The sequence below is a fragment of the Sinocyclocheilus grahami genome, unplaced genomic scaffold, assembly GCF_001515645.1.
Source record: "Sinocyclocheilus grahami isolate Dianchi unplaced genomic scaffold, SAMN03320097.WGS_v1.1 scaffold204.1, whole genome shotgun sequence".
NCBI classification, from domain to species: Eukaryota; Metazoa; Chordata; class Actinopteri; order Cypriniformes; family Cyprinidae; genus Sinocyclocheilus; species Sinocyclocheilus grahami.
Genome location: NW_015505383.1, coordinates 568592 through 588904, shown reverse-complemented (window position 1 = coordinate 588904; position 20313 = coordinate 568592). Strand labels below are relative to the sequence as shown.

The following is a 20313-nucleotide window of genomic DNA, read 5'->3' as shown; positions in this document are numbered from 1 at the left end:
GGGGGTGGGACTTTTGATCTGAATGCTTCTACTTAAATGCTTGAAACAATTCTACACCAAAATAAATAGTGCCTCTGTATGAATTTTCATGACTAGAATTTAACAGGTAGGTATGAGTCTTGATAACAAATGACCAGCAGATGGCACTGTCTGCATATGTATTATACTATTTCTACACACTTTTCTCTTAATGCAAACCCAAGACAAAGTTTTAACCTCAATTAAATTTTTTTCTTAATTGTCTGAACACAAAAAGGTCCAGAAAACAATAATAAAATAATGTAAATAGATAAAATATTAATAATAAAATTTGACGTGACATGCTGAAATGGTGTTTGGTCTGGTACTCTATCGCGTACCTTGTCAGTGTCGTGCGCTTTGCTTGGTTATTTGTTGGGATAAACAGGAAAGTGTGTTCAAGCTGAATTCAATTAGAGTTTTGTTAAACGAATTAAAAAGAAACTTAGTTTACCGCGGAAGCGGTTGCGGCTGCGGTTGTGTGAAGACCGAAGAGTGTAAAGACCATCGACTCCACCGGGCAGGACACCGGCAAAGGACATAAGTATCGCTTTTTAACTCTCCTCTTTCCACTTCTGTTTCAGTTTTTTATAATCTGTTTCTTACTATGTGTCAGTAAGTTGTTGTTATTTTAGCATGTGTGTTTGGCTCAGTGTTATTTTTTTAGGATTACTGATGAACTAATGTACTTTGATTTGTATTAGTTCTCTATTTTAGTTTTAGTTACAGTTGTAGTAATGTTGTCATTTCATTCGTTTTTTATTATGTCTATATAGGCTTTTTATTAAGTTTTACTTTTATATATTTTGAGTTATTTCAGTACTTCAGCATACTAAATGGAAATGAAATAATATATATATAAATATATTGAATGTATTTATATATATGTACATGTATATGTTAGGGCTGGACAATAATTCAATATCAATATGTATCGCGATGTAATTTTTTTCAATAACGGTGATATGATTTTTAAACACATTTCCGATATTTTGATATATATACTAATATACTATATATATATATATATATATATATATATATATATATATATATATATATATATACACATATATATATATATATATAAAATAAACAGTGATTTTTTCTTTTACCCGTGTGTACCCCTATACAGTGTATATAGGAATATATATAAGAAACGGTGATTTATTTGTATTTTTTTACCCCTGTAAGATCTCTCGTTGAGTTCACTCTCCTGAGCTCCTTGAATGGGCAGCACCATCTCAAGTTTAGGGGGTATTGGGCCGGACCGTGGTGGCACAGCTGTAGTGGGATAGCCATGCTTGGCCCCTCCCAGATGGTCCGGTCCACCCACCAATTCAGTTACTGAAGGGTCCATTAGAACATCTTCCAGCTCCTGCTGTAACTGCTGCTCACTGCCGTTCCCCACGATCTGAACACACACACACACACATTAGTGCGTTCATTCAATGACTCATCTGAGACACTAGCATATTTAGACCCAAGATGACAAACAAGGACTGGACAGTACCGGACCATAGAGTTAAGGCAGGGAAAACGGCATATTATAAATTTCACAAATTAAACAAAACAGTGAGGGACAGACATTGAATATGTTCAATATGTTGTGTTGTCTGACGGTTGTAGCCATTTTCACAACACATTTTTCAGGAGTTTTTTAATAAATTAATATTTTCAATGTTGCGTCATCTGAACGATGGACAACAAAGTTAAAAATCACTGCAACCCACTGAGCAGCCTGAACGTCTATCCCTCACAGCTTTATTTTTATTTGCACAAAATTAAATATGGTGTCTATAAAATGTGAATTTTGACTATTCATGGAATTTATAAAAATCTGCATTCGAATGCAAAAATGTTGCATTCGAATTTTAGGTGTGTTAAAGCAGTCTTATTAGTGGAGCACGAGATGCGGTTGCATTTTAATGTTTTTGTTAGCCCATCCAGTTGCACCCATTAGATGTGGCGCTGCTGCACTGTTCATTCAAAACATTGCAGAAAAAGAGAACATCAATGCGGAGAAGATCTAGTTTACGTCAAAACTGAAACCAAGCCATTCACACAGAATGCATATTTTGCGCATTTTCTAGAGGGACATCTATCATCGCTGCACTCGCATCTCGCACAAGAGAGCTGCATGTTTAGAAAGCCCTGTAAAATTTATGAAAGTTAAAAAAATCATACAGAAGGTGTGATTGGTCTAATTCTCATATTCAGGCAAGTATAAATCTATGCATAGATTTGCATGATATAACATTATTGTTATTTTTACCTATTCTTCACTGCATAATATATAATTGTGGTTAAATGTTTTAGATCATTGTTTTAATATCACAAATTGTGTCGGTTTATTTACAGGGTGACCCAACTCTGACGACGAGGGAGGAAGACAGACTGATAGTTTTCATGTTAGATGCAGTTTTGGTTATATCAATACTACCTAGCTCTGTCAGGTTAATACCTCATCTTGTTCTGTTTAAGTATTTTTTTTCTATATTTTATACCTCCGGGGGTCGAAACTGTGTATGGTGCAGCAAATGCAGTGCATGTTGGTAATGGAGATTGAATTGTATTACAGAACAGCAGACACTTGAAGTAGCATTCAGTCATACTTTATTTTTTTCTATTTTCAATAGCCCAAATATCACCAGTGGAGGTATACATATTTTGTTGATTATTGGCACTTTTTTTATGAGGCTTTACTGCACCTTTAAAAACTTGTGTCCAGACTTTAGTAGGTCATGTGAATGTGACAGATTCACTTTTATTAATGTTGGAAAAATAAAGAGTTTAATTGTATTATAGTTGTGTGATTTGTGATAAAGGTATAGACCAGAGGTTCTCAACTCTGGCGCTCGAGGTCTATGTCCCTGCAGAGTTTAGCAACCTGTAACTTTCTAGTAATCTTGAAGACCTTGATGAGCTTGTTTAGGTGTGTTTGATTAGGGTTAGAGCTAAACTCTGCAGGAAAGTGGACCTCGAGGGCCAGAGTTGAGAACCCCTGGTATAGACAAAATGAATACAGTTTATGTGGTTATATTAATCAAAAAGAAATTAGCAATGTTTACATAATCATAGGGAGTAAAATATATTATTATAAGTAAATGGGACATCTCAAACAAAACATATATAATAAAATGACATATTTACTTCAGTAAATGGTAGGATTTACTTAATATTTTGATAAATGCAAGGTTCCGGTCTATAAAATAATAAATAAACTTTACTTAATTACTTTAAATAAACACAACTTTTAAATTAAATATAATTAAGTAATATTTACTTAATTAGGGTGCAATTAGATTTAATTTCTTCATGAATGTTAAGTTTAGTAGTAAGTAGATCTTACTTAATAATAGCGAGTAAGTTGTACTTGATATTAGAGCAGTAAATTTTACTTAAAATGTGTTCGTGCAATTTGTTACGATAATTATTTTAAGTAAATCTTACAAGTTCGTTTTTTCAGTGTGGACACAACAAAGCAGCAGTTTTCTGTGGGGATTTGTCGTGTCGTGCCGCGCCGCATTCAGTGTAGACCATAGATATGTATATATATCTATGGTGTAGACAGCATCACTGATTATAATGAGTTCCATAGTATTTTGTTGCGCCGCGCCACTCGCGTCCGGTGTAGACACGGTGTAACATTGGTTTTGCTTTGTTTCACAGAACTAATCGTTGCCTGGGTTGCGTATGTATGTGTGGGGCGGAGCTATCAAAATAGGGGGGAGGCCCTTTTGGGGTAGAGGCATGTTTGTTTTGGTGATTTCAAATGTCAACATCGGCTACCAGAAATCACTTACCCCACCTTTAACTCAGTTGTGTAAAGACACCTGATGATGCATTTTTGAAGGTGAATTACATGGCCATGAACTACTTGACACACCATGCTGATGGTCAGCATTGTCCAAAGTCTGCCCATTGTTGAGTGTCTGTAAGCTCAGTTTTGTGGTGTGTTCCACACCACTGACACTAGTCACACCTCACCTGTGACTTTTTACCAGATTGAGCATGTCGGATAGGACGAGAAGGAAAATGAAAGTGACAAAAGCAAGCAAACGACACACACAGATGGCTGTCCCTTATTTAAATCCTAATCTTACCAGAGCATTCAATATGATCAGTGCATGTTTCAGTTTTGATTTGATTCCACATCAGGAAGTTTATAATTCAGCAGATCTAAATTTCTAAGTTAGTTCAGATTCCTGTTATTCTGGTTATTTGATTGGCTGAACAGACAGAAAGTGTGATCTGTGTTCATTACAACCATGATGAAGACAGTGACTGAAGAGAAAGATGATCTCTCAACACATAGGAACTGCACACACCGATGCCAGGAAGTTCAGTGGGAGCAGACGATTTGGCAGATGACCTCCACGAAAGACCTCAAAATATGCATTTCTGTTAAATGCATTCTGTTTTCTTTAAAAATAATTATAAAAGTGTGACAAAGAGCTTTAGCATACAACTACTGTACACTGTTGGGCCCAAAAGGCGACTGGACTAAGATGCCTGGAATGAGGGAAACAGTGGAAGCACCAGACACAAAACAGTAGCCTATAAACATTCTACTAAGCATTGCACAATCACATTGTCATAGTCCCGCTTACATCCCACACTCAGCTGCTGTACAGGCTGGTGAAGCTGCCAATCAAACTGATCAGGCAATCGCACACAAGGCACAGAGACACAGTATGACCACAAAGCCACAGAAGAAGAGATAGAGGAATAGATAGATAAAGACTGACCTTAAAGCTGACCCCTTCCTCAGAAATCACCTGTGTAACAAACAGAGTGTTTAAGAGACGCCCACAGAGGTGAGAGAATGGTAATGAATGGGTTAACTGAGAGAGAGCATTCTCTACATCATGACTGATGAACTATGAAAGATTGACAACCAGCAGAAACATCTTCATTTTTAACTGCCACAGTAGATCATGAATTGTGCTACATAATGTGATGACGCCCTCTAGTGGCAATAGCAAGTGTATAGGCCTAATTATTACCCAGTTATTATTTACTCACCCTCCTGTCATTACAAACCCATTCTTTCTACGGAAGAACACAAAAAAGATATTTTGAAGAATGTTCACGCTGCCCTTTTTCATACATTTTCATTCATTTTTAGTGACTTTATTTCTTGGTAAATTCTTGGTAGACTTGGTAGTTTCTTTTTTCTTAGTAGAAATATGAGTGGGTAAATGGTGAAATGTTCATTTTGGTTTAACTATTCCGTTACTACAGAATGTGACAAATGAAGACGAGCATCATGGGGGAAAAGATAAAGTGTGCAGTCTGCCTGTCCTCATTTAATATCTTCTTAGCACCTTTTAACAAACTAGTTAGGTGGTGCAAACTGTACTTGCTAATTAACTTAATGGGGTGATTTTTCAATCAGGGGAATGTTACTGTCCCCTATGATATATATATATATATATATCCTCCTGAGACCCAGCTATGGAGTTTTTGCCTCTGTAGTGGACATTATATTTGAGTGAATTTCTCTGAGACCTCACATGTCACAGTTTTAAGTCTGGATGTCCTGTACAGACCACATTCAGGGCTTTCCAGAGATGCAAAATTATTGGCTGTTTCACCATGACCACTCCCTCTCCTTGGTTTTTAAAAATGGCTGACATTAATTTAGTGATACAATTGTACATCCTTATGGAAATATGATAATATTTTGTAATTATAATTTAAATCTGATTCATTTTCAAATTGTTTGTCATAAATCACCATCTCACCATGTTATGGGGTTTCAAATCAAAATATGACCTTCTGTTATGAAACAGGACATAATTTCATACATGTCCACTGTAGAGGACACCAGGACTAAAAGCATGTTTATTATACATTTTGGGAGACAAAAGAATTGAATAGGAAAACAAATTATGTATCAATATTCTTATGAAATATTAGATATTATTATGAAAATCTGGCCAATGACTACTCCCATTATTACACTTATTTTTTCAACATGCTGTCCCAACAGCACTTTAATATGCAAATTAGATACAGTGTATAGATAACATTGTGCTTAATGGGAAAACCAGTTTATGGAATTTTTACACACATATTGCATAAAGCAAAATGGTATATCAAATCATTTTGTTATATATTTTATAACATAGTTGAGAACCATCCTTAAACAAAGTTAGTTATAAAAAAATCCTGAAACCTAAAAATTGATTGGCGATTAAAAAAAAATTCCCATTGTTTTTGCCTTTTCATGTCTACTCTTGTCATTTTATTTTTAGAAAAACTGAGTCCTGGTGTCCTCTACAGAGGACATATCATAACTTATGAATAAAATATAATTTTTCAAAAATGTTATTTTACCATTTTTTCCTTATGCTCTAAACAATGTAGTTACATGAAAAAATACTAAATTCACAAAGCTTTTTATTTCTAGTTCTCAGGAGGATATATATATATATTTTTTTTTTAAATCATACTAGTTTTAAGGATTGGTTATAACCGCTTTGTGTGTGTGTGTGTCTTTAAATTACTATTTTCTATTTCCTTAAGTTTGTAGAAACATTACATTTACTATAATTTCTTACGCCTTAATTTCTCTATTTTAAGAATGTCCCCCATCCAGACTTTTAATTTCTCTTCCATTATAAATTTATAAAGTGCATTTTTTCAAAGACAGGTTTGTAGGGCTGCACAATTTGACCAAAATTTTGTGATAATAATAATAATAATAAAAACTGCTAAATAAAAACAAAAGAAATATTACTATTGTGATATTTCACTACAGTAATTTAAAGGTGCAATAGGTGATTGTCTTCAGAAAAAAAAATTTGTTATGCTGGTTGAAAGTCTCATCACATCCCGATAGCAATCATTAAGTGGTCTAAATGTATTTATCTGTATTTATATAATCTGTGGAAGGTGTAGGACCAAGAAATGTTCGTCCAATCAGACCGAGCGTTTTAATTGGCTTTCCTACCTGCCTGTCAAGTTATGCATTAGCATACCGCTGGGCACCCGGTTCGCACAGACAGGATACGTCATCAGCGCATTAACACACGCTGTGCAGACAGAGCGAGAATGGCAGACAAACATCAACAACCCGATCTTCCTTCCTGGTATTGTAGTTCTTTTAAAGTTTTCTCACCGGTGAATGATGCATGATGTAGCCCAGCGGTTCCCAATTCCAGTCCTTGCGATTCAGATAACCAGCTCGTTAGAAGCGAGCTACGTGCATGAACTGTGTTCCAATCAATATGATCCCTACACAGTGTTCATTGCTGTTTACTTCACTTCGGAACAGTCATTCACTGATTTGCGCTGCGCAGCATCTTCACACACAGACGAAACTTACTAGAGAAGTGCGAAGGACTGGAATTGGGAACCGCTGATGCAGCCTATTATAGTAACGTTGTCTCTGGTATTCTGGTCTGTGAGCGTATATGCGTTCAGGAGGCGTGGCTTTGGACGGCGATTGCAGGGAGGGTGGGACGTTCGCTTTCAGTGCTATCAGGCTAAAGTTAGCATTTTCCAAGATCTCCTACTGCACCTTTAATAATAATTTCAATAGAGTAATTTACTAATAATTTCATTTTACATTGCAATTGTAAAGTAACAATACTAATATTTATGGCTTTCTTAATTCATTCATTTTAAAATGTTAAACCATCAATCATTTAATATGGGAAGATGTTTAGTACATGTTGCATTCCCAAATGCACATTAAAAGCGACCCAAACTCAGAGCAGATGCAGAGATGAGTTTGTGTGGAGCATCATTTACTTTGAACTGAGATGCTCTGAGATGCTGTAAACACATCTTCCCGGCAGCTCAGTGCTCATGGGTAAAAAAGTAGTGAAACAAGCAGTGTATAGATTTATTTAATTAAGTTACAGAGTTTGTAAGAGTTTACAGATTTAATAATCGCACTATATTGCATTTTCTGCTTTATTTGAATTAATGGTGAAGCCATACCTACTAAAATTCCCTTAAAAGTTGATCAAATTTTTGGCTATTGCTACAAATATACCCGTGTGACCTATGACTGGTTTTGTGGTTCAGGGTCATATATATATATATATATATACATACACATACAGTATATATATATAGAGAGAGAGAGAGAGGCAAGTGCAGTTTTCTGTCTTGTGTTGTGTTCATTTAGTATTATTTATATGCTATTACAGTATTTATTAGGGCTGATCAATTAATCGAAATCTAACCGAAATCGCAATTTGGCTTGATGCGATTATTGAATCACAAAGGATGCGATTTCTAATTAAATAAATGTATGCACAGCGTCAGCGCAGGGGCGCGGGAAGATGTTTTAGGTTGGGGGTGCTGTACGCGTGGGGGGGAGGGGGGCGATAGAGGCTATTTACACTTTGTGCAAATAGCATATTTTCTTAGCGATAGATGCTATTTACACTAAGTGAAAATAGCAGTATTTTTTAATGATATCATATGCTATTTACACTAAGTAGCTGCAAATAGCTGCAAATAGCTATAGGTTATATTTATACTATGTTAAAATAGCAGGATATTCTGCTGATTACTTGTTGCAAATAGTGTCAATTATCTGCACCTCAGCATTGTAATACATTATAAAATAGTATGCAATAATAACTTAAGTGTACATTTTAATTATAATTCAAATTATTAAATGTATGCCACCTTATTGGGACAAAAGCCCTCCCTACACCTACCCGATACTTTATTTTCAACTTTTTAATTATTTCCTTAATTTTTATTAAAAAGAAATGCTTTTCTGATGTGATTTGAAATTTGAAAAGGGAGAAAAAAAAGTTCGCCAAAAGGCAGATTCGAACCCGGGTCGATCGCGTCAAAAGGAGCAGCCTATGACACACGCTTTACCATCTACGCCACTGAATTTGATGATTGATGACCGTCTTTTGTAATGTTGACTAGCCCAATCATACGTTGGTGGGTGGAGTTAGTGTAAATAGCCTCAGCCAACAAGGCGGGCTATTTGCACTTAGTGTAAATAGACACTCCGATTTATTTATTTTTTATTCCCAACAGTTAAACAGTTGCCCACAGAAAATAAACAGGGGGTGCTGCAGCACCCTCAGCACCCCCACTTCCCGCGGCTATGCGTCTGCGTCAGTAGTAAATGCTGCTCATCTCACTTATAACGTGCATCTGATTAAGCAACACACTCCAAACATCCTCTCAAACTTAATGAGAACATTATAACATGATCAGTCGAGTGTTTTGAAATAACTTAATTTTCTGATCTGATGTGGCTTCTTATCACAGAATGAAGCACAAAATATATTCTATACTGCAATAAAGGCTTTGTCGATTAGCATTGCAATATAAATTTACTTTATTGTTATGAAAATACCCGAGATGGCGTGAAGAACACAGATAAACCATATATTGTCATAGGTATATTGTCTTCATGTTTAATCAGTTCACACGTTTCTAGCTGCTTTTTATTCAGTCACAGCGATTGCAGGATGTCTTTGTCCATATTAGGGATTTCCTGGAGCGTCATGTGTTCTGTTACTTCTGTGATGCATATGTGGAGTTTCTGCGTGAGGGCGCTCTCCGCCCTCCAATATGAACGAAACAGACATTACATGAGTTTAGCACTCAGTAATGCACACTCAGTCCTATTTTGGCCATAAATAGGAAAAATAATACTTTTCTCTAAAGAAAGTAAAGTAAAAATATGATAATCCACGTTTTTCTTCAGTGTATAGAAGTGTACATGCGTGTTTTTTTTTTCTTTTTTCTTTCCCCACAGTGGATGAATGAAAGGCTAATATTTCATATTAAATATGTGACACTGTCACACACAAAGGCACATGTATTATACCGCTCAATGTATATATTAAGATGGTTTTATCTCTATATATTTGAGTTTTAATGGTTTTACATGTTGTCTTAGCCATTTTAATCCTCTTACTCATTTTAATGTGTGTATGTCTTTAAATGTAAATGGGTCTGCTTGATCTGATTGATCACATGACAGGAATAAGGAAGTAGACCAGTATAAAGCAAGCAGCATGTCAAACAATCAGGGTCAAGGACTTGCCATTCCAGCATCTCGCTTTTATTTTCACTTTGGATTGTATATACACCGGTGGACACTTTTATATCGGAACTCTCAACACTCTTCTTAAGGACTGTTTTATGGTAGTGATGGAAAACCGAGGCTTTCTGAACCATTTGAGGCTTTCGTGAAATTGTGCCGAAAAATGGCTCATTACTCGAAGCTTTTAACACATCTGGTGGTCAGACTTGGTTTCTCCACCAAATCTAACAAAACATCGCGGAGCAGAGGATGGGTTGTGGCTAGAAGGGATACAGCAAAAACCGGAAGCTAACAATAAATTGAATTTTCTACTTAATAGATTGTGTTTTATTAACGTCTACACCTACCCCAACCCTAAACCTTAGCATTGCAATATAAATTTACTTTATTGTTATGAAAATACCCGAGATGGCGTGAAGAACACAGATAAACCATATATTGTCATAGGTATATTGTCTTCATGTTTAATCAGTTCACACGTTTCTAGCTGCTTTTTATTCAGTCACAGCGATTGCAGGATGTCTTTGTCCATATTAGGGATTTCCTGGAGCGTCATGTGTTCTGTTACTTCTGTGATGCATATGTGGAGTTTCTGCGTGACGGCGCTCTCCGCCCTCCAATATGAACGAAACAGACATTACATGAGTTTAGCACTCAGTAATGCACACTCAGTCCTATTTTGGCCATAAATAGGAAAAATAATACTTTTCTCTAAAGAAAGTAAAGTAAAAATATGATAATCCACGTTTTTCTTCAGTGTATAGAAGTGTACATGCGTGTTTTTTTTTTCTTTTTTCTTTCCCCACAGTGGATGAATGAAAGGCTAATATTTCATATTAAATATGTGACACTGTCACACACAAAGGCACATGTATTATACCGCTCAATGTATATATTAAGATGGTTTTATCTCTATATATTTGAGTTTTAATGGTTTTACATGTTGTCTTAGCCATTTTAATCCTCTTACTCATTTTAATGTGTGTATGTCTTTAAATGTAAATGGGTCTGCTTGATCTGATTGATCACATGACAGGAATAAGGAAGTAGACCAGTATAAAGCAAGCAGCATGTCAAACAATCAGGGTCAAGGACTTGCCATTCCAGCATCTCGCTTTTATATTCACTTTGGATTGTATATACACCGGTGGACACTTTTATATCGGAACTCTCAACACTCTTCTTAAGGACTGTTTTATGGTAGTGATGGAAAACCGAGGCTTTCTGAACCATTTGAGGCTTTCGTGAAATTGTGCCGAAAAATGGCTCATTACTCGAAACTTTTAACACATCTGGTGGTCAGACTTGGTTTCTCCACCAAATCTAACAAAACATCGCGGAGCAGAGGATGGGTTGTGGCTAGAAGGATACAGCAAAAACCGGAAGCTAACAATAAATTGAATTTTCTACTTAATAGATTGTGTTTTATTAACGTCTACACCTACCCCAACCCTAAACCTACCCCTTACAATAATGCAAAAATATTAATTATTGTTGTACAGTGTGAGAAAAATTACGCTATATTGATGTGCGCATGCCCAGTAGTTTTTGCTGTATGCCATCTAGCCTTAACCCAGAGGATGGTTTGAAAAAGTTTTTAATCTGTGCCAACTCGTGTCATGCGTAGTCCGGTCAACGGATTCACATTTTGATCAATAATATAAAATATACAAGTGTGTGATTATAATTAATAACTGATGTGAGTAGTAGCAAAAATATTTTGGGTGAGCTGTTTGGGGTCTCTGAGACCCCAGCTATAGAACATGATAAAATGCAATAGAGGTGTGACGTGCATTCAGTTTCTGTCTGGTGTTGAGATTATTCTAAACTATTCTACTGAATCCCAATAAGTGTACACACACACACACACACACACACACACACATAACCAAGTCAATGTAAAGACAAACACAAGAGTCATGCGATGCGCTGATTTTTTTCAAACCAGCTGTCCCGACCTTATACTGCATGACGTTTGAAGCTTCAAACGTCATCAATCACGTGGTACTGTCATTTCGATACAAGCATCGGCACAGTGTGTGATACAATAGTGCTTTGAAAACTGCGTCGGAGCATCGGAGCATCGGAGCCTCTGTATCAATCGTCCCACCACTATTTTATGGTGTGATTCAAATGGACTACATGCTTTAAACAGCCTAAGTTATTCTACTTTTATTGTGCTGTTTTAAGTTCCTTGTGAATTGTGTTATACACTATTTATTCTTTGTAATTTTGTCATTTGTCTCATCTTTTTACTACACTTATTTTACTTCACACTGTGTAATCTGACCCCATTTATTAATTGTAACATCTTCCAAATAAGGCCGAGCGTTACAAAGACATGGACTTTTTATTTTACATACCTCCTGATAAAAATTAAGAAATTACTGCCAAAGATTTTTATCATAACAGTATCATATGATGTACAGTTATAGGCCTGAATGTTAACAAGCAACCCTGCAGTTTTCTGTGAAACAATAGTTTTCTGTAAAATAAAATTAGTATTATCATCTTATCATTAATTTTTATCTAATTATTATAGTTATTTTTGTTAATATGTTTTAAAAATCGCATATCCCAATTTTAACCAGAAAGATCACAATTCCATTTTTTCCCCAAATTGTGTACCCCAAGTATTTATTAATAATTTGAATTAAGCTTTCATTTTTGTTTTCAGTTTTTTTATTTAGTTTAATTTCCTGTTTCAAGTTTGATTTTACATGCATTTGACCTTTTTATGTTTTTTTATATTTTATATTTATATTATATTTATTTTCCTCCACAGGAGAAGGTGATTTGTGCTAAAGCAATCATGCTAACCTGCGTCCTATCCACATCTCCTCTACTGAACCCCTTTCTTTTTCTATGGGCCTCTGGAATTGTCAGTCAGCTGTCAACAAAGCTGACTTTAATCCAGCCTTTGCTACTCCGTCAGCTGCCATCTAGCCTTAACCCAGAGGATGGTTTGAAAAAGTTTTTAATCTGTGCCAACTCGTGTCATGCGTAGTCCGGTCAACGGATTTACATTTTGATCAATAATATAAAATATACAAGTGTGTGATTATAATTAATAACTGATGTGAGTAGTAGCAAAAATATTTTGGGTGAGCTGTTTGGGGTCTCTGAGACCCCAGCTATAGAACATGATAAAATGCAATAGAGGTGTGACGTGCATTCAGTTTCTGTCTGGTGTTGAGATTATTCTAAACTATTCTACTGAATCCCAATAAGTGTACACACACACACACACACACACACACACACATAACCAAGTCAATGTAAAGACAAACACAAGAGTCATGCGATGCGCTGATTTTTTTCAAACCAGCTGTCCCGACCTTATACTGCATGACGTTTGAAGCTTCAAACGTCATCAATCACGTGGTACTGTCATTTCGATACAAGCATCGGCACAGTGTGTGATACAATAGTGCTTTGAAAACTGCGTCGGAGCATCGGAGCATCGGAGCCTCTGTATCAATCGTCCCACCACTATTTTATGGTGTGATTCAAATGGACTACATGCTTTAAACAGCCTAAGTTATTCTACTTTTATTGTGCTGTTTTAAGTTCCTTGTGAATTGTGTTATACACTATTTATTCTTTGTAATTTTGTCATTTGTCTCATCTTTTTACTACACTTATTTTACTTCACACTGTGTAATCTGACCCCATTTATTAATTGTAACATCTTCCAAATAAGGCCGAGCGTTACAAAGACATGGACTTTTTATTTTACATACCTCCTGATAAAAATTAAGAAATTACTGCCAAAGATTTTTATCATAACAGTATCATATGATGTACAGTTATAGGCCTGAATGTTAACAAGCAACCCTGCAGTTTTCTGTGAAACAATAGTTTTCTGTAAAATAAAATTAGTATTATCATCTTATCATTAATTTTTATCTAATTATTATAGTTATTTTTGTTAATATGTTTTAAAAATCGCATATCCCAATTTTAACCAGAAAGATCACAATTCCATTTTTTCCCCAAATTGTGTACCCCAAGTATTTATTAATAATTTGAATTAAGCTTTCATTTTTGTTTTCAGTTTTTTTATTTAGTTTAATTTCCTGTTTCAAGTTTGATTTTACATGCATTTGACCTTTTTATGTTTTTTTATATTTTATATTTATATTATATTTATTTTCCTCCACAGGAGAAGGTGATTTGTGCTAAAGCAATCATGCTAACCTGCGTCCTATCCACATCTCCTCTACTGAACCCCTTTCTTTTTCTATGGGCCTCTGGAATTGTCAGTCAGCTGTCAACAAAGCTGACTTTAATCCAGCCTTTGCTACTCCGTCAGCTCTTAGTCCCTTAGGATTGACTGAGACCTTAAACCTGAAGACACAGGTATCCTTGCTGCTCTTTTCAACAACTTCTCTTTCACCCACACCCCCGTCAGGTTGGGATTGTCAGTCAGCTGTCAACAAAGCTGACTTTAATCCAGCCTTTGCTACTCCGTCAGCTCTTAGTCCCTTAGGATTGACTGAGACCTTAAACCTGAAGACACAGGTATCCTTGCTGCTCTTTTCAACAACTTCTCTTTCACCCACACCCCCGTCAGGTTGGGAGGGGAGGGGGTACTGGTCTCCTCACTTCCAAAAGCTGGAAATACCTCACATGCTCTTATAACTTTAACAATACTTTCTTTGAATCTCATGCCGTTACAATCACACTCCCAGTAAAAATCAACATTTTAGTTATTTATCGCCCTCCAGGTCAGCTAGGTCCTGTCCTTATTCCCGGAGGATGGCAGCCCTCTGGTGACTTCAACATCCACCTTGAGAAGCCACATGCTGCTGACTTCCACTCTCTCCTAACCTCTTTTGACATTTGGTGGCTCAACATCACAGGTACCCATAAATTGGGTAACCAGCTCGACCCCATCTTTACATGCAATTAGGGCTGGGTATCAATCAAAAATTTTCGATACCGATACCTTTTCTTCGATACCGATTCCTGAACGATACTTTTTCGACACAATACAGGGTGTTTACATGAGAAATGCTAAGCATGTGTAGCGATTAGCTTAATATAAAAGGGTACAAATAGCATATTTCAGCAACATTATATGACCAAACCCTCATTAAATCGCAATCTGAAGTTATTACAAACACTCGATGGTGGTTTAAGTTTTGTGAGTTGAGATTTAGAGTAAATGCATAGTATAAATCAAATGAATTGTCTTATGTAGCATGATGCTACAGTGTACATGAATGGTCATGTAACACGCGTTTTTGGTTGTGTAGTGTGGACGGAAATCTTTTCTGAAATGCAGTTTTGGATAAAAGCGTCTGCTAAATGCATAAATAAATAAAAAAATTAAATGAAATAAAAACGCAATAGTGTAAACATAGCCTTACATCTATGGGGGTTTGGACGCTTACACACTACAGCCTCACGTGTGAGCCACGTCTCTGGGCAGAACCTGCGCCAGAGCCAATCACCAGCACTTGATGTAGGCACATCTAGCATGCTGCACGCTTACTGGCTCATTGATGTTGATGAGATTAAACCCTTAGGTATCTAAATTTGTTACCGAACGACAAGACATTTTCGGTCGGTGCCTAAAAAGTATCGAGCTCGATACCCAGCCCTACATGCAATTGTATCACAGATAACATCTTGGTCAAACCCTTGCAGATCTTGGATTCATTTCATTATTATTTTAATTTACATCTACATTCTTACGCACCATCAACCCCTCTGCCAGTTTCGTTTAGACGAAACCTAAGGTCTCTTTTTCCTTCTCGACTTTCCTCTGTGGTATCATCCTCTCTTCTCACCCCCACACACTTCTCATCATTAGATGTGAATCATGCCACAGATATGCTATTTTCTACCCTGACTAGCTGCCGAGACAATATCTGTCCTACTTCCTCCAGACCAGCACGTGCTACTCCCTCCAACTCCTGGTTAACTGATGTCCTCCACAAGCATCCGACTACACTCAGAGCAGGGGAGAGAAAATTATGCAACTCAAAAGATTCAGCTGATCTCAGCAGGTCACTGCTTTCCTCATTATCCACCAAAGTTCATGCTACCAAGACTACCTTCTTCCATAACAAGATCATCAGAGCATCAGACACAATCAAACTCTTCAAAACATTCAATACTCTCCTTTGTCTCCCTCCGCCTCCTCCCACCACCTCTTTAACTGCTGACGATTTTGCCAATTACTTCACAAACAAAACCACATACATCAGCTCTCAGTTCTCGGCTCCACTCACCCAGGAACTCTCAGCAAACACTCATACAGCTGACCATCTTCTCTCCTCCTCCTCCTCTCCTCTTACAGAAGATGAGGTCTCTAAAATTATTCTCTCCAGCCACCCTACCACCTGCCCTCTAGACCCAATCCTCTCACATCTCCTACAAGGCATTTCCCCTGCACTTCTGCCTTCACTCATACATCAACACATCTCTTCTCTCAGGCATTTTTCCCACTGCATTCAAGAAGGCTGGGGTAACCCCACTGCTTAAAAAACCTACACTAGACACCTTACTTGTTGAAATCTACAGGCCTGTGCCTCTCCGCCTTTTCATAGCAAAATTTGAACGTGTAGTTTTCAACCAAGTGTCTTCCTTCCTCTCAAAGAACAACCTGCTGGACAATAATCAATCAGGATTTAAAAGTGGTAATTCAACTGAAACCGCCTTGCTGTCAGTCACTGAAGCACTACGGAGTGCAAAAGCGGAGTTTAAATCTTCAGTTCTCATTCTGCTGGATCTATCTGCTGCATTCGACACGGTTAATCATCAAATCATGTCCACCCTCTCATCGCTGGGCATCACCGGAACTTCACTCCACTGGTTTGAGTCTTACCTCACAGGCAGGTCCTTCAAGGTGGCTTGGGGAGGAGAGGTATCCAAATCACATCAACTGGTCACTGGGGTTCCTCAGGGTTCAGTTCTTGGACCCCTCCTCTTCTCTATATACACTACATCTCTGGGACCCATCATTCAAGCACATGGTTTTTCCTACCATTGCTATGCTGATGAGACATAGCTCTACCTCTCATTTCAACCAGATGATCCAATGGCACCTGCTTGGATCTCAGACGGTCTGATGGACATCTCAGAATGAATAAAAGAACATCACCTGCAGCTCAACCTAGCAAAGATAGAGCTTCTCATCTTCCCAGCCACACCATGAGTACAGCACCAGCTTACCATCCAACAGGGCTCATCAACGATAATCCCATCGTGTTTTCCCAGGAATCTTGGGGTGATTCTTGATGATCAGCTGACCTTTAAAGATCACATTGCACAAACAGCGTGATCATGCAGGTTCACACTATAACATCAGGAAGATCCGACCATTCCTAAAAAAACATGCAACACAGCTTCTCGTCCAGGCCCTTATCATTTCTAGGCTGGACTATTGCAATGCTCTTCTGGCTGGACTTCCAACATGTGCAATCAGACCTCTGCAAATGATTCAGAATGCAGCAGCACATCTTGTTTTCAGTGAGCCCAAGAGAGCACGTCACACCGCTTTTCATCTCTCAGCACTGGCTTCCAGTTGTGGCCCACATCAAGTTCAAGACATTGGTGCTTGCCTACAGAACAGCCACGGGCTCCACATCCTCCTATCTCCGCTCTCTTCTATGCGTCTACATCCCCTCCAGAAGCCTGCGGTCGGTAAACGAGTGGCAGCTCGTGGTACCATTGCAGAGAGGCACAAAATCACTCTCAAGGACGTTTTCTTTCACCGTACCCTGTTGGTGGAATGACCTACCTAACTCCATCCGGACAGCCGGATCCCTCACAATCTTCAAGAAACAACTGAAAACTCATCTCTTCTGTGAACATCTCACTGCATCCTCCTAGAAAAAAAAGAAATTATAATTCTGTGCCTTCACTTTTTCTATTCTATTATTATACTTTATCCTTTCCTGTCCTAGCTTTTACTATTTTGAACGAAGACTGAAACCTTGTATAACGGGCACTTCTCATGTTTATTGCCATCTTATGAAAAATTGCCTGTTGTATTCCTCAACTGTAAGTCACTTTGAATAGAAGCATTTGCCCAAATGAATAAATGTAAATGTAAACGTATTTAGCTTTTATTTTTATTAGAGTTTGGTCATTTTAACTTAAACATATTTTATTTTGTTTCATTTATTCAATTTGTTTATCAAGGCAACATTTTTAAGTTTCACATTACGTTTTTCATCTAATAATTATACTGTATTTTTATTTCAGCTTTATTTCAATTATTGAATTTGAATAGTTTTAGACTGTTCCAACCATTGGGAGCGGTATATCATAAATGGCCAATCAGCTTTAGTTACGTCACAGCCATGAAATTTGCAACATGCTCTGAAGTATATGAACCATCAATATCTCTGATCTGTTTTCCTGAAAAAGTACACATTTTAAATGTGCATATCTGCAGTACACTAGATGTTAACCTTACAGCTAACACACGTTAACTAAGTCACAAATTATAAAAATAGGCTTCATTTTCATTTTTTTTTTGTTTTTCGATTGAGGTCTGAAATATGACATGGTGCATTAATATTCAAATGCCTATCCATTCTAGCTCTGTGGTGCATTTATGTAATGATAATATAGGATGGAAATGGGCGTGGCTCTGTTCTACAGCAGCCAATTGTACACAACATGCAAAAAAATCCATGTTATCTCCACGGCAACAGTCAAATGACAAACAAAGTTGGTGCTGCTGTGGATTGTAAACTGTTCTGCCCAGCATTAATATTCAAATGCCTATCCATTCTAGCTCTGTGGTGCATTTATGTAATGATAATATAGGATGGAAATGGGTGTGGCTCTGTTCTACAGCAGCCAATTGTACACAACATGCAAAAAATCCATGTTATCTCCACGGCAACAGTCAAATGACAAACAAAGTTGGTGCTGCTGTGGATTGTAAACTGTTCTGCCCGCACTGTACTGCCAGGTGCTGTTTACATTACCATGCACATGACCGGGTATAACAACACTGTTCAGATTGACCTTATCATTACGCAAACTGATCTACTATTTGATTTCTAATGAAATAGCAGTAAACTTAATTCTACTGTAACAGAACAGAAAGCTGAAGAATGAATGATTGTTGTGATTATGAGATCTGTACCTGCGTGAAACTGGACAAGCTGAGAGGGTTTGGAAGAGGGTCAGTGCTGACCTATATTTGGATATGGGAGGGAAATAATGGGGCCGTACAGGTGAAAACACTAACAAAAGAAGCTGCGCCATTTAACTCTACTGATTCCACTGTAGATCCCTAGAGGAAGTGTCGAAGAATGACCAGTTCCTGTGTGTGATTTACACAAACACACAATGTGCTCCAATGTGTTACAATCCCAGAAGTTCTGCACAAAGAGGATGTTGATACAATGCACTGAAGTTACAGAGTTACAGACCTGTGACAAATGTTGTAAGATCTGCAGACAAGAGTCAGTTTCAGCATGCATTATGCATTCATTATAATGCCTTAAGAATACCCTTATAATTAGATATCGACCGATATATTGATTTACCGATATTTTCCCGATATTTAATCATTTTACAATAATCGGATATTGGTTTTGTAATATCGGATTCACCGATAAACGCCACCATCTTGTGGATGTTTTGAGAATTGCGCGCAGGATCAACATTGCAGTGCGTCTGAGGGGAAACAAGGCAACAACAACGGCGTGCCCAGGTACTTGATTTATTGTAGTTAGTAAACTTTATTTAACATAACAGCCATTAATGCACAAATTAGATGTATTACATAAATGCCTGATATGCAGTTTATGCAGCTTGGCTCGAAGAAATAGAGATGAACTCACGGAGTCACGCAAGATAATCTGTCAAGTCCTGTCCCAATAAAGACGTAACTTTGCATGAATTAAAGAATATGCAGGCATGAATGGGCGCATGTTGGAAATAAAAGTGCTGAATTTAATTCTCTGTCTGTTGTCTATGCTCATCATTAGTCTCGCTTTCATATTGCTGTTCACCTGTTTGATGTGGTTGATGCTCAGGAAATGCTCCAGCACGGCCACAGCATGTAACTTTTAACAAGATTCACTTGGTTAAAACACCCTAAATTGTATTAACATATTACTATATAACCATTATTTCGCTAATAAATATCTAAATAGATACAACTCTATGGAAATTAATTATTTATTATCTCCACGAGCGATCGCAGTTTGAGTATAGTTCTGTGTAAATGCATAGATAAACTGCGCTGTCAGCAGGCATTTCATAATCTAGAA

The 20313-nt window shown here is 37.2% G+C and overlaps 1 protein-coding gene across 1 annotated transcript in view; it reads right to left on the bottom strand.

Annotated features, from left to right (window-relative positions):
* Positions 1-20313, bottom strand: part of LOC107595568 (rab GTPase-activating protein 1-like) — a 117286-nt gene that overhangs the window by 79922 nt on the left and 17051 nt on the right. The window contains exon 2 of the mRNA XM_016286002.1: positions 1204-1432. Coding sequence (XP_016141488.1) covers positions 1204-1378 — 175 coding nt within the window. The 5' untranslated portion in view covers positions 1379-1432. The remainder of the gene's footprint in view (positions 1-1203; positions 1433-20313) is intronic.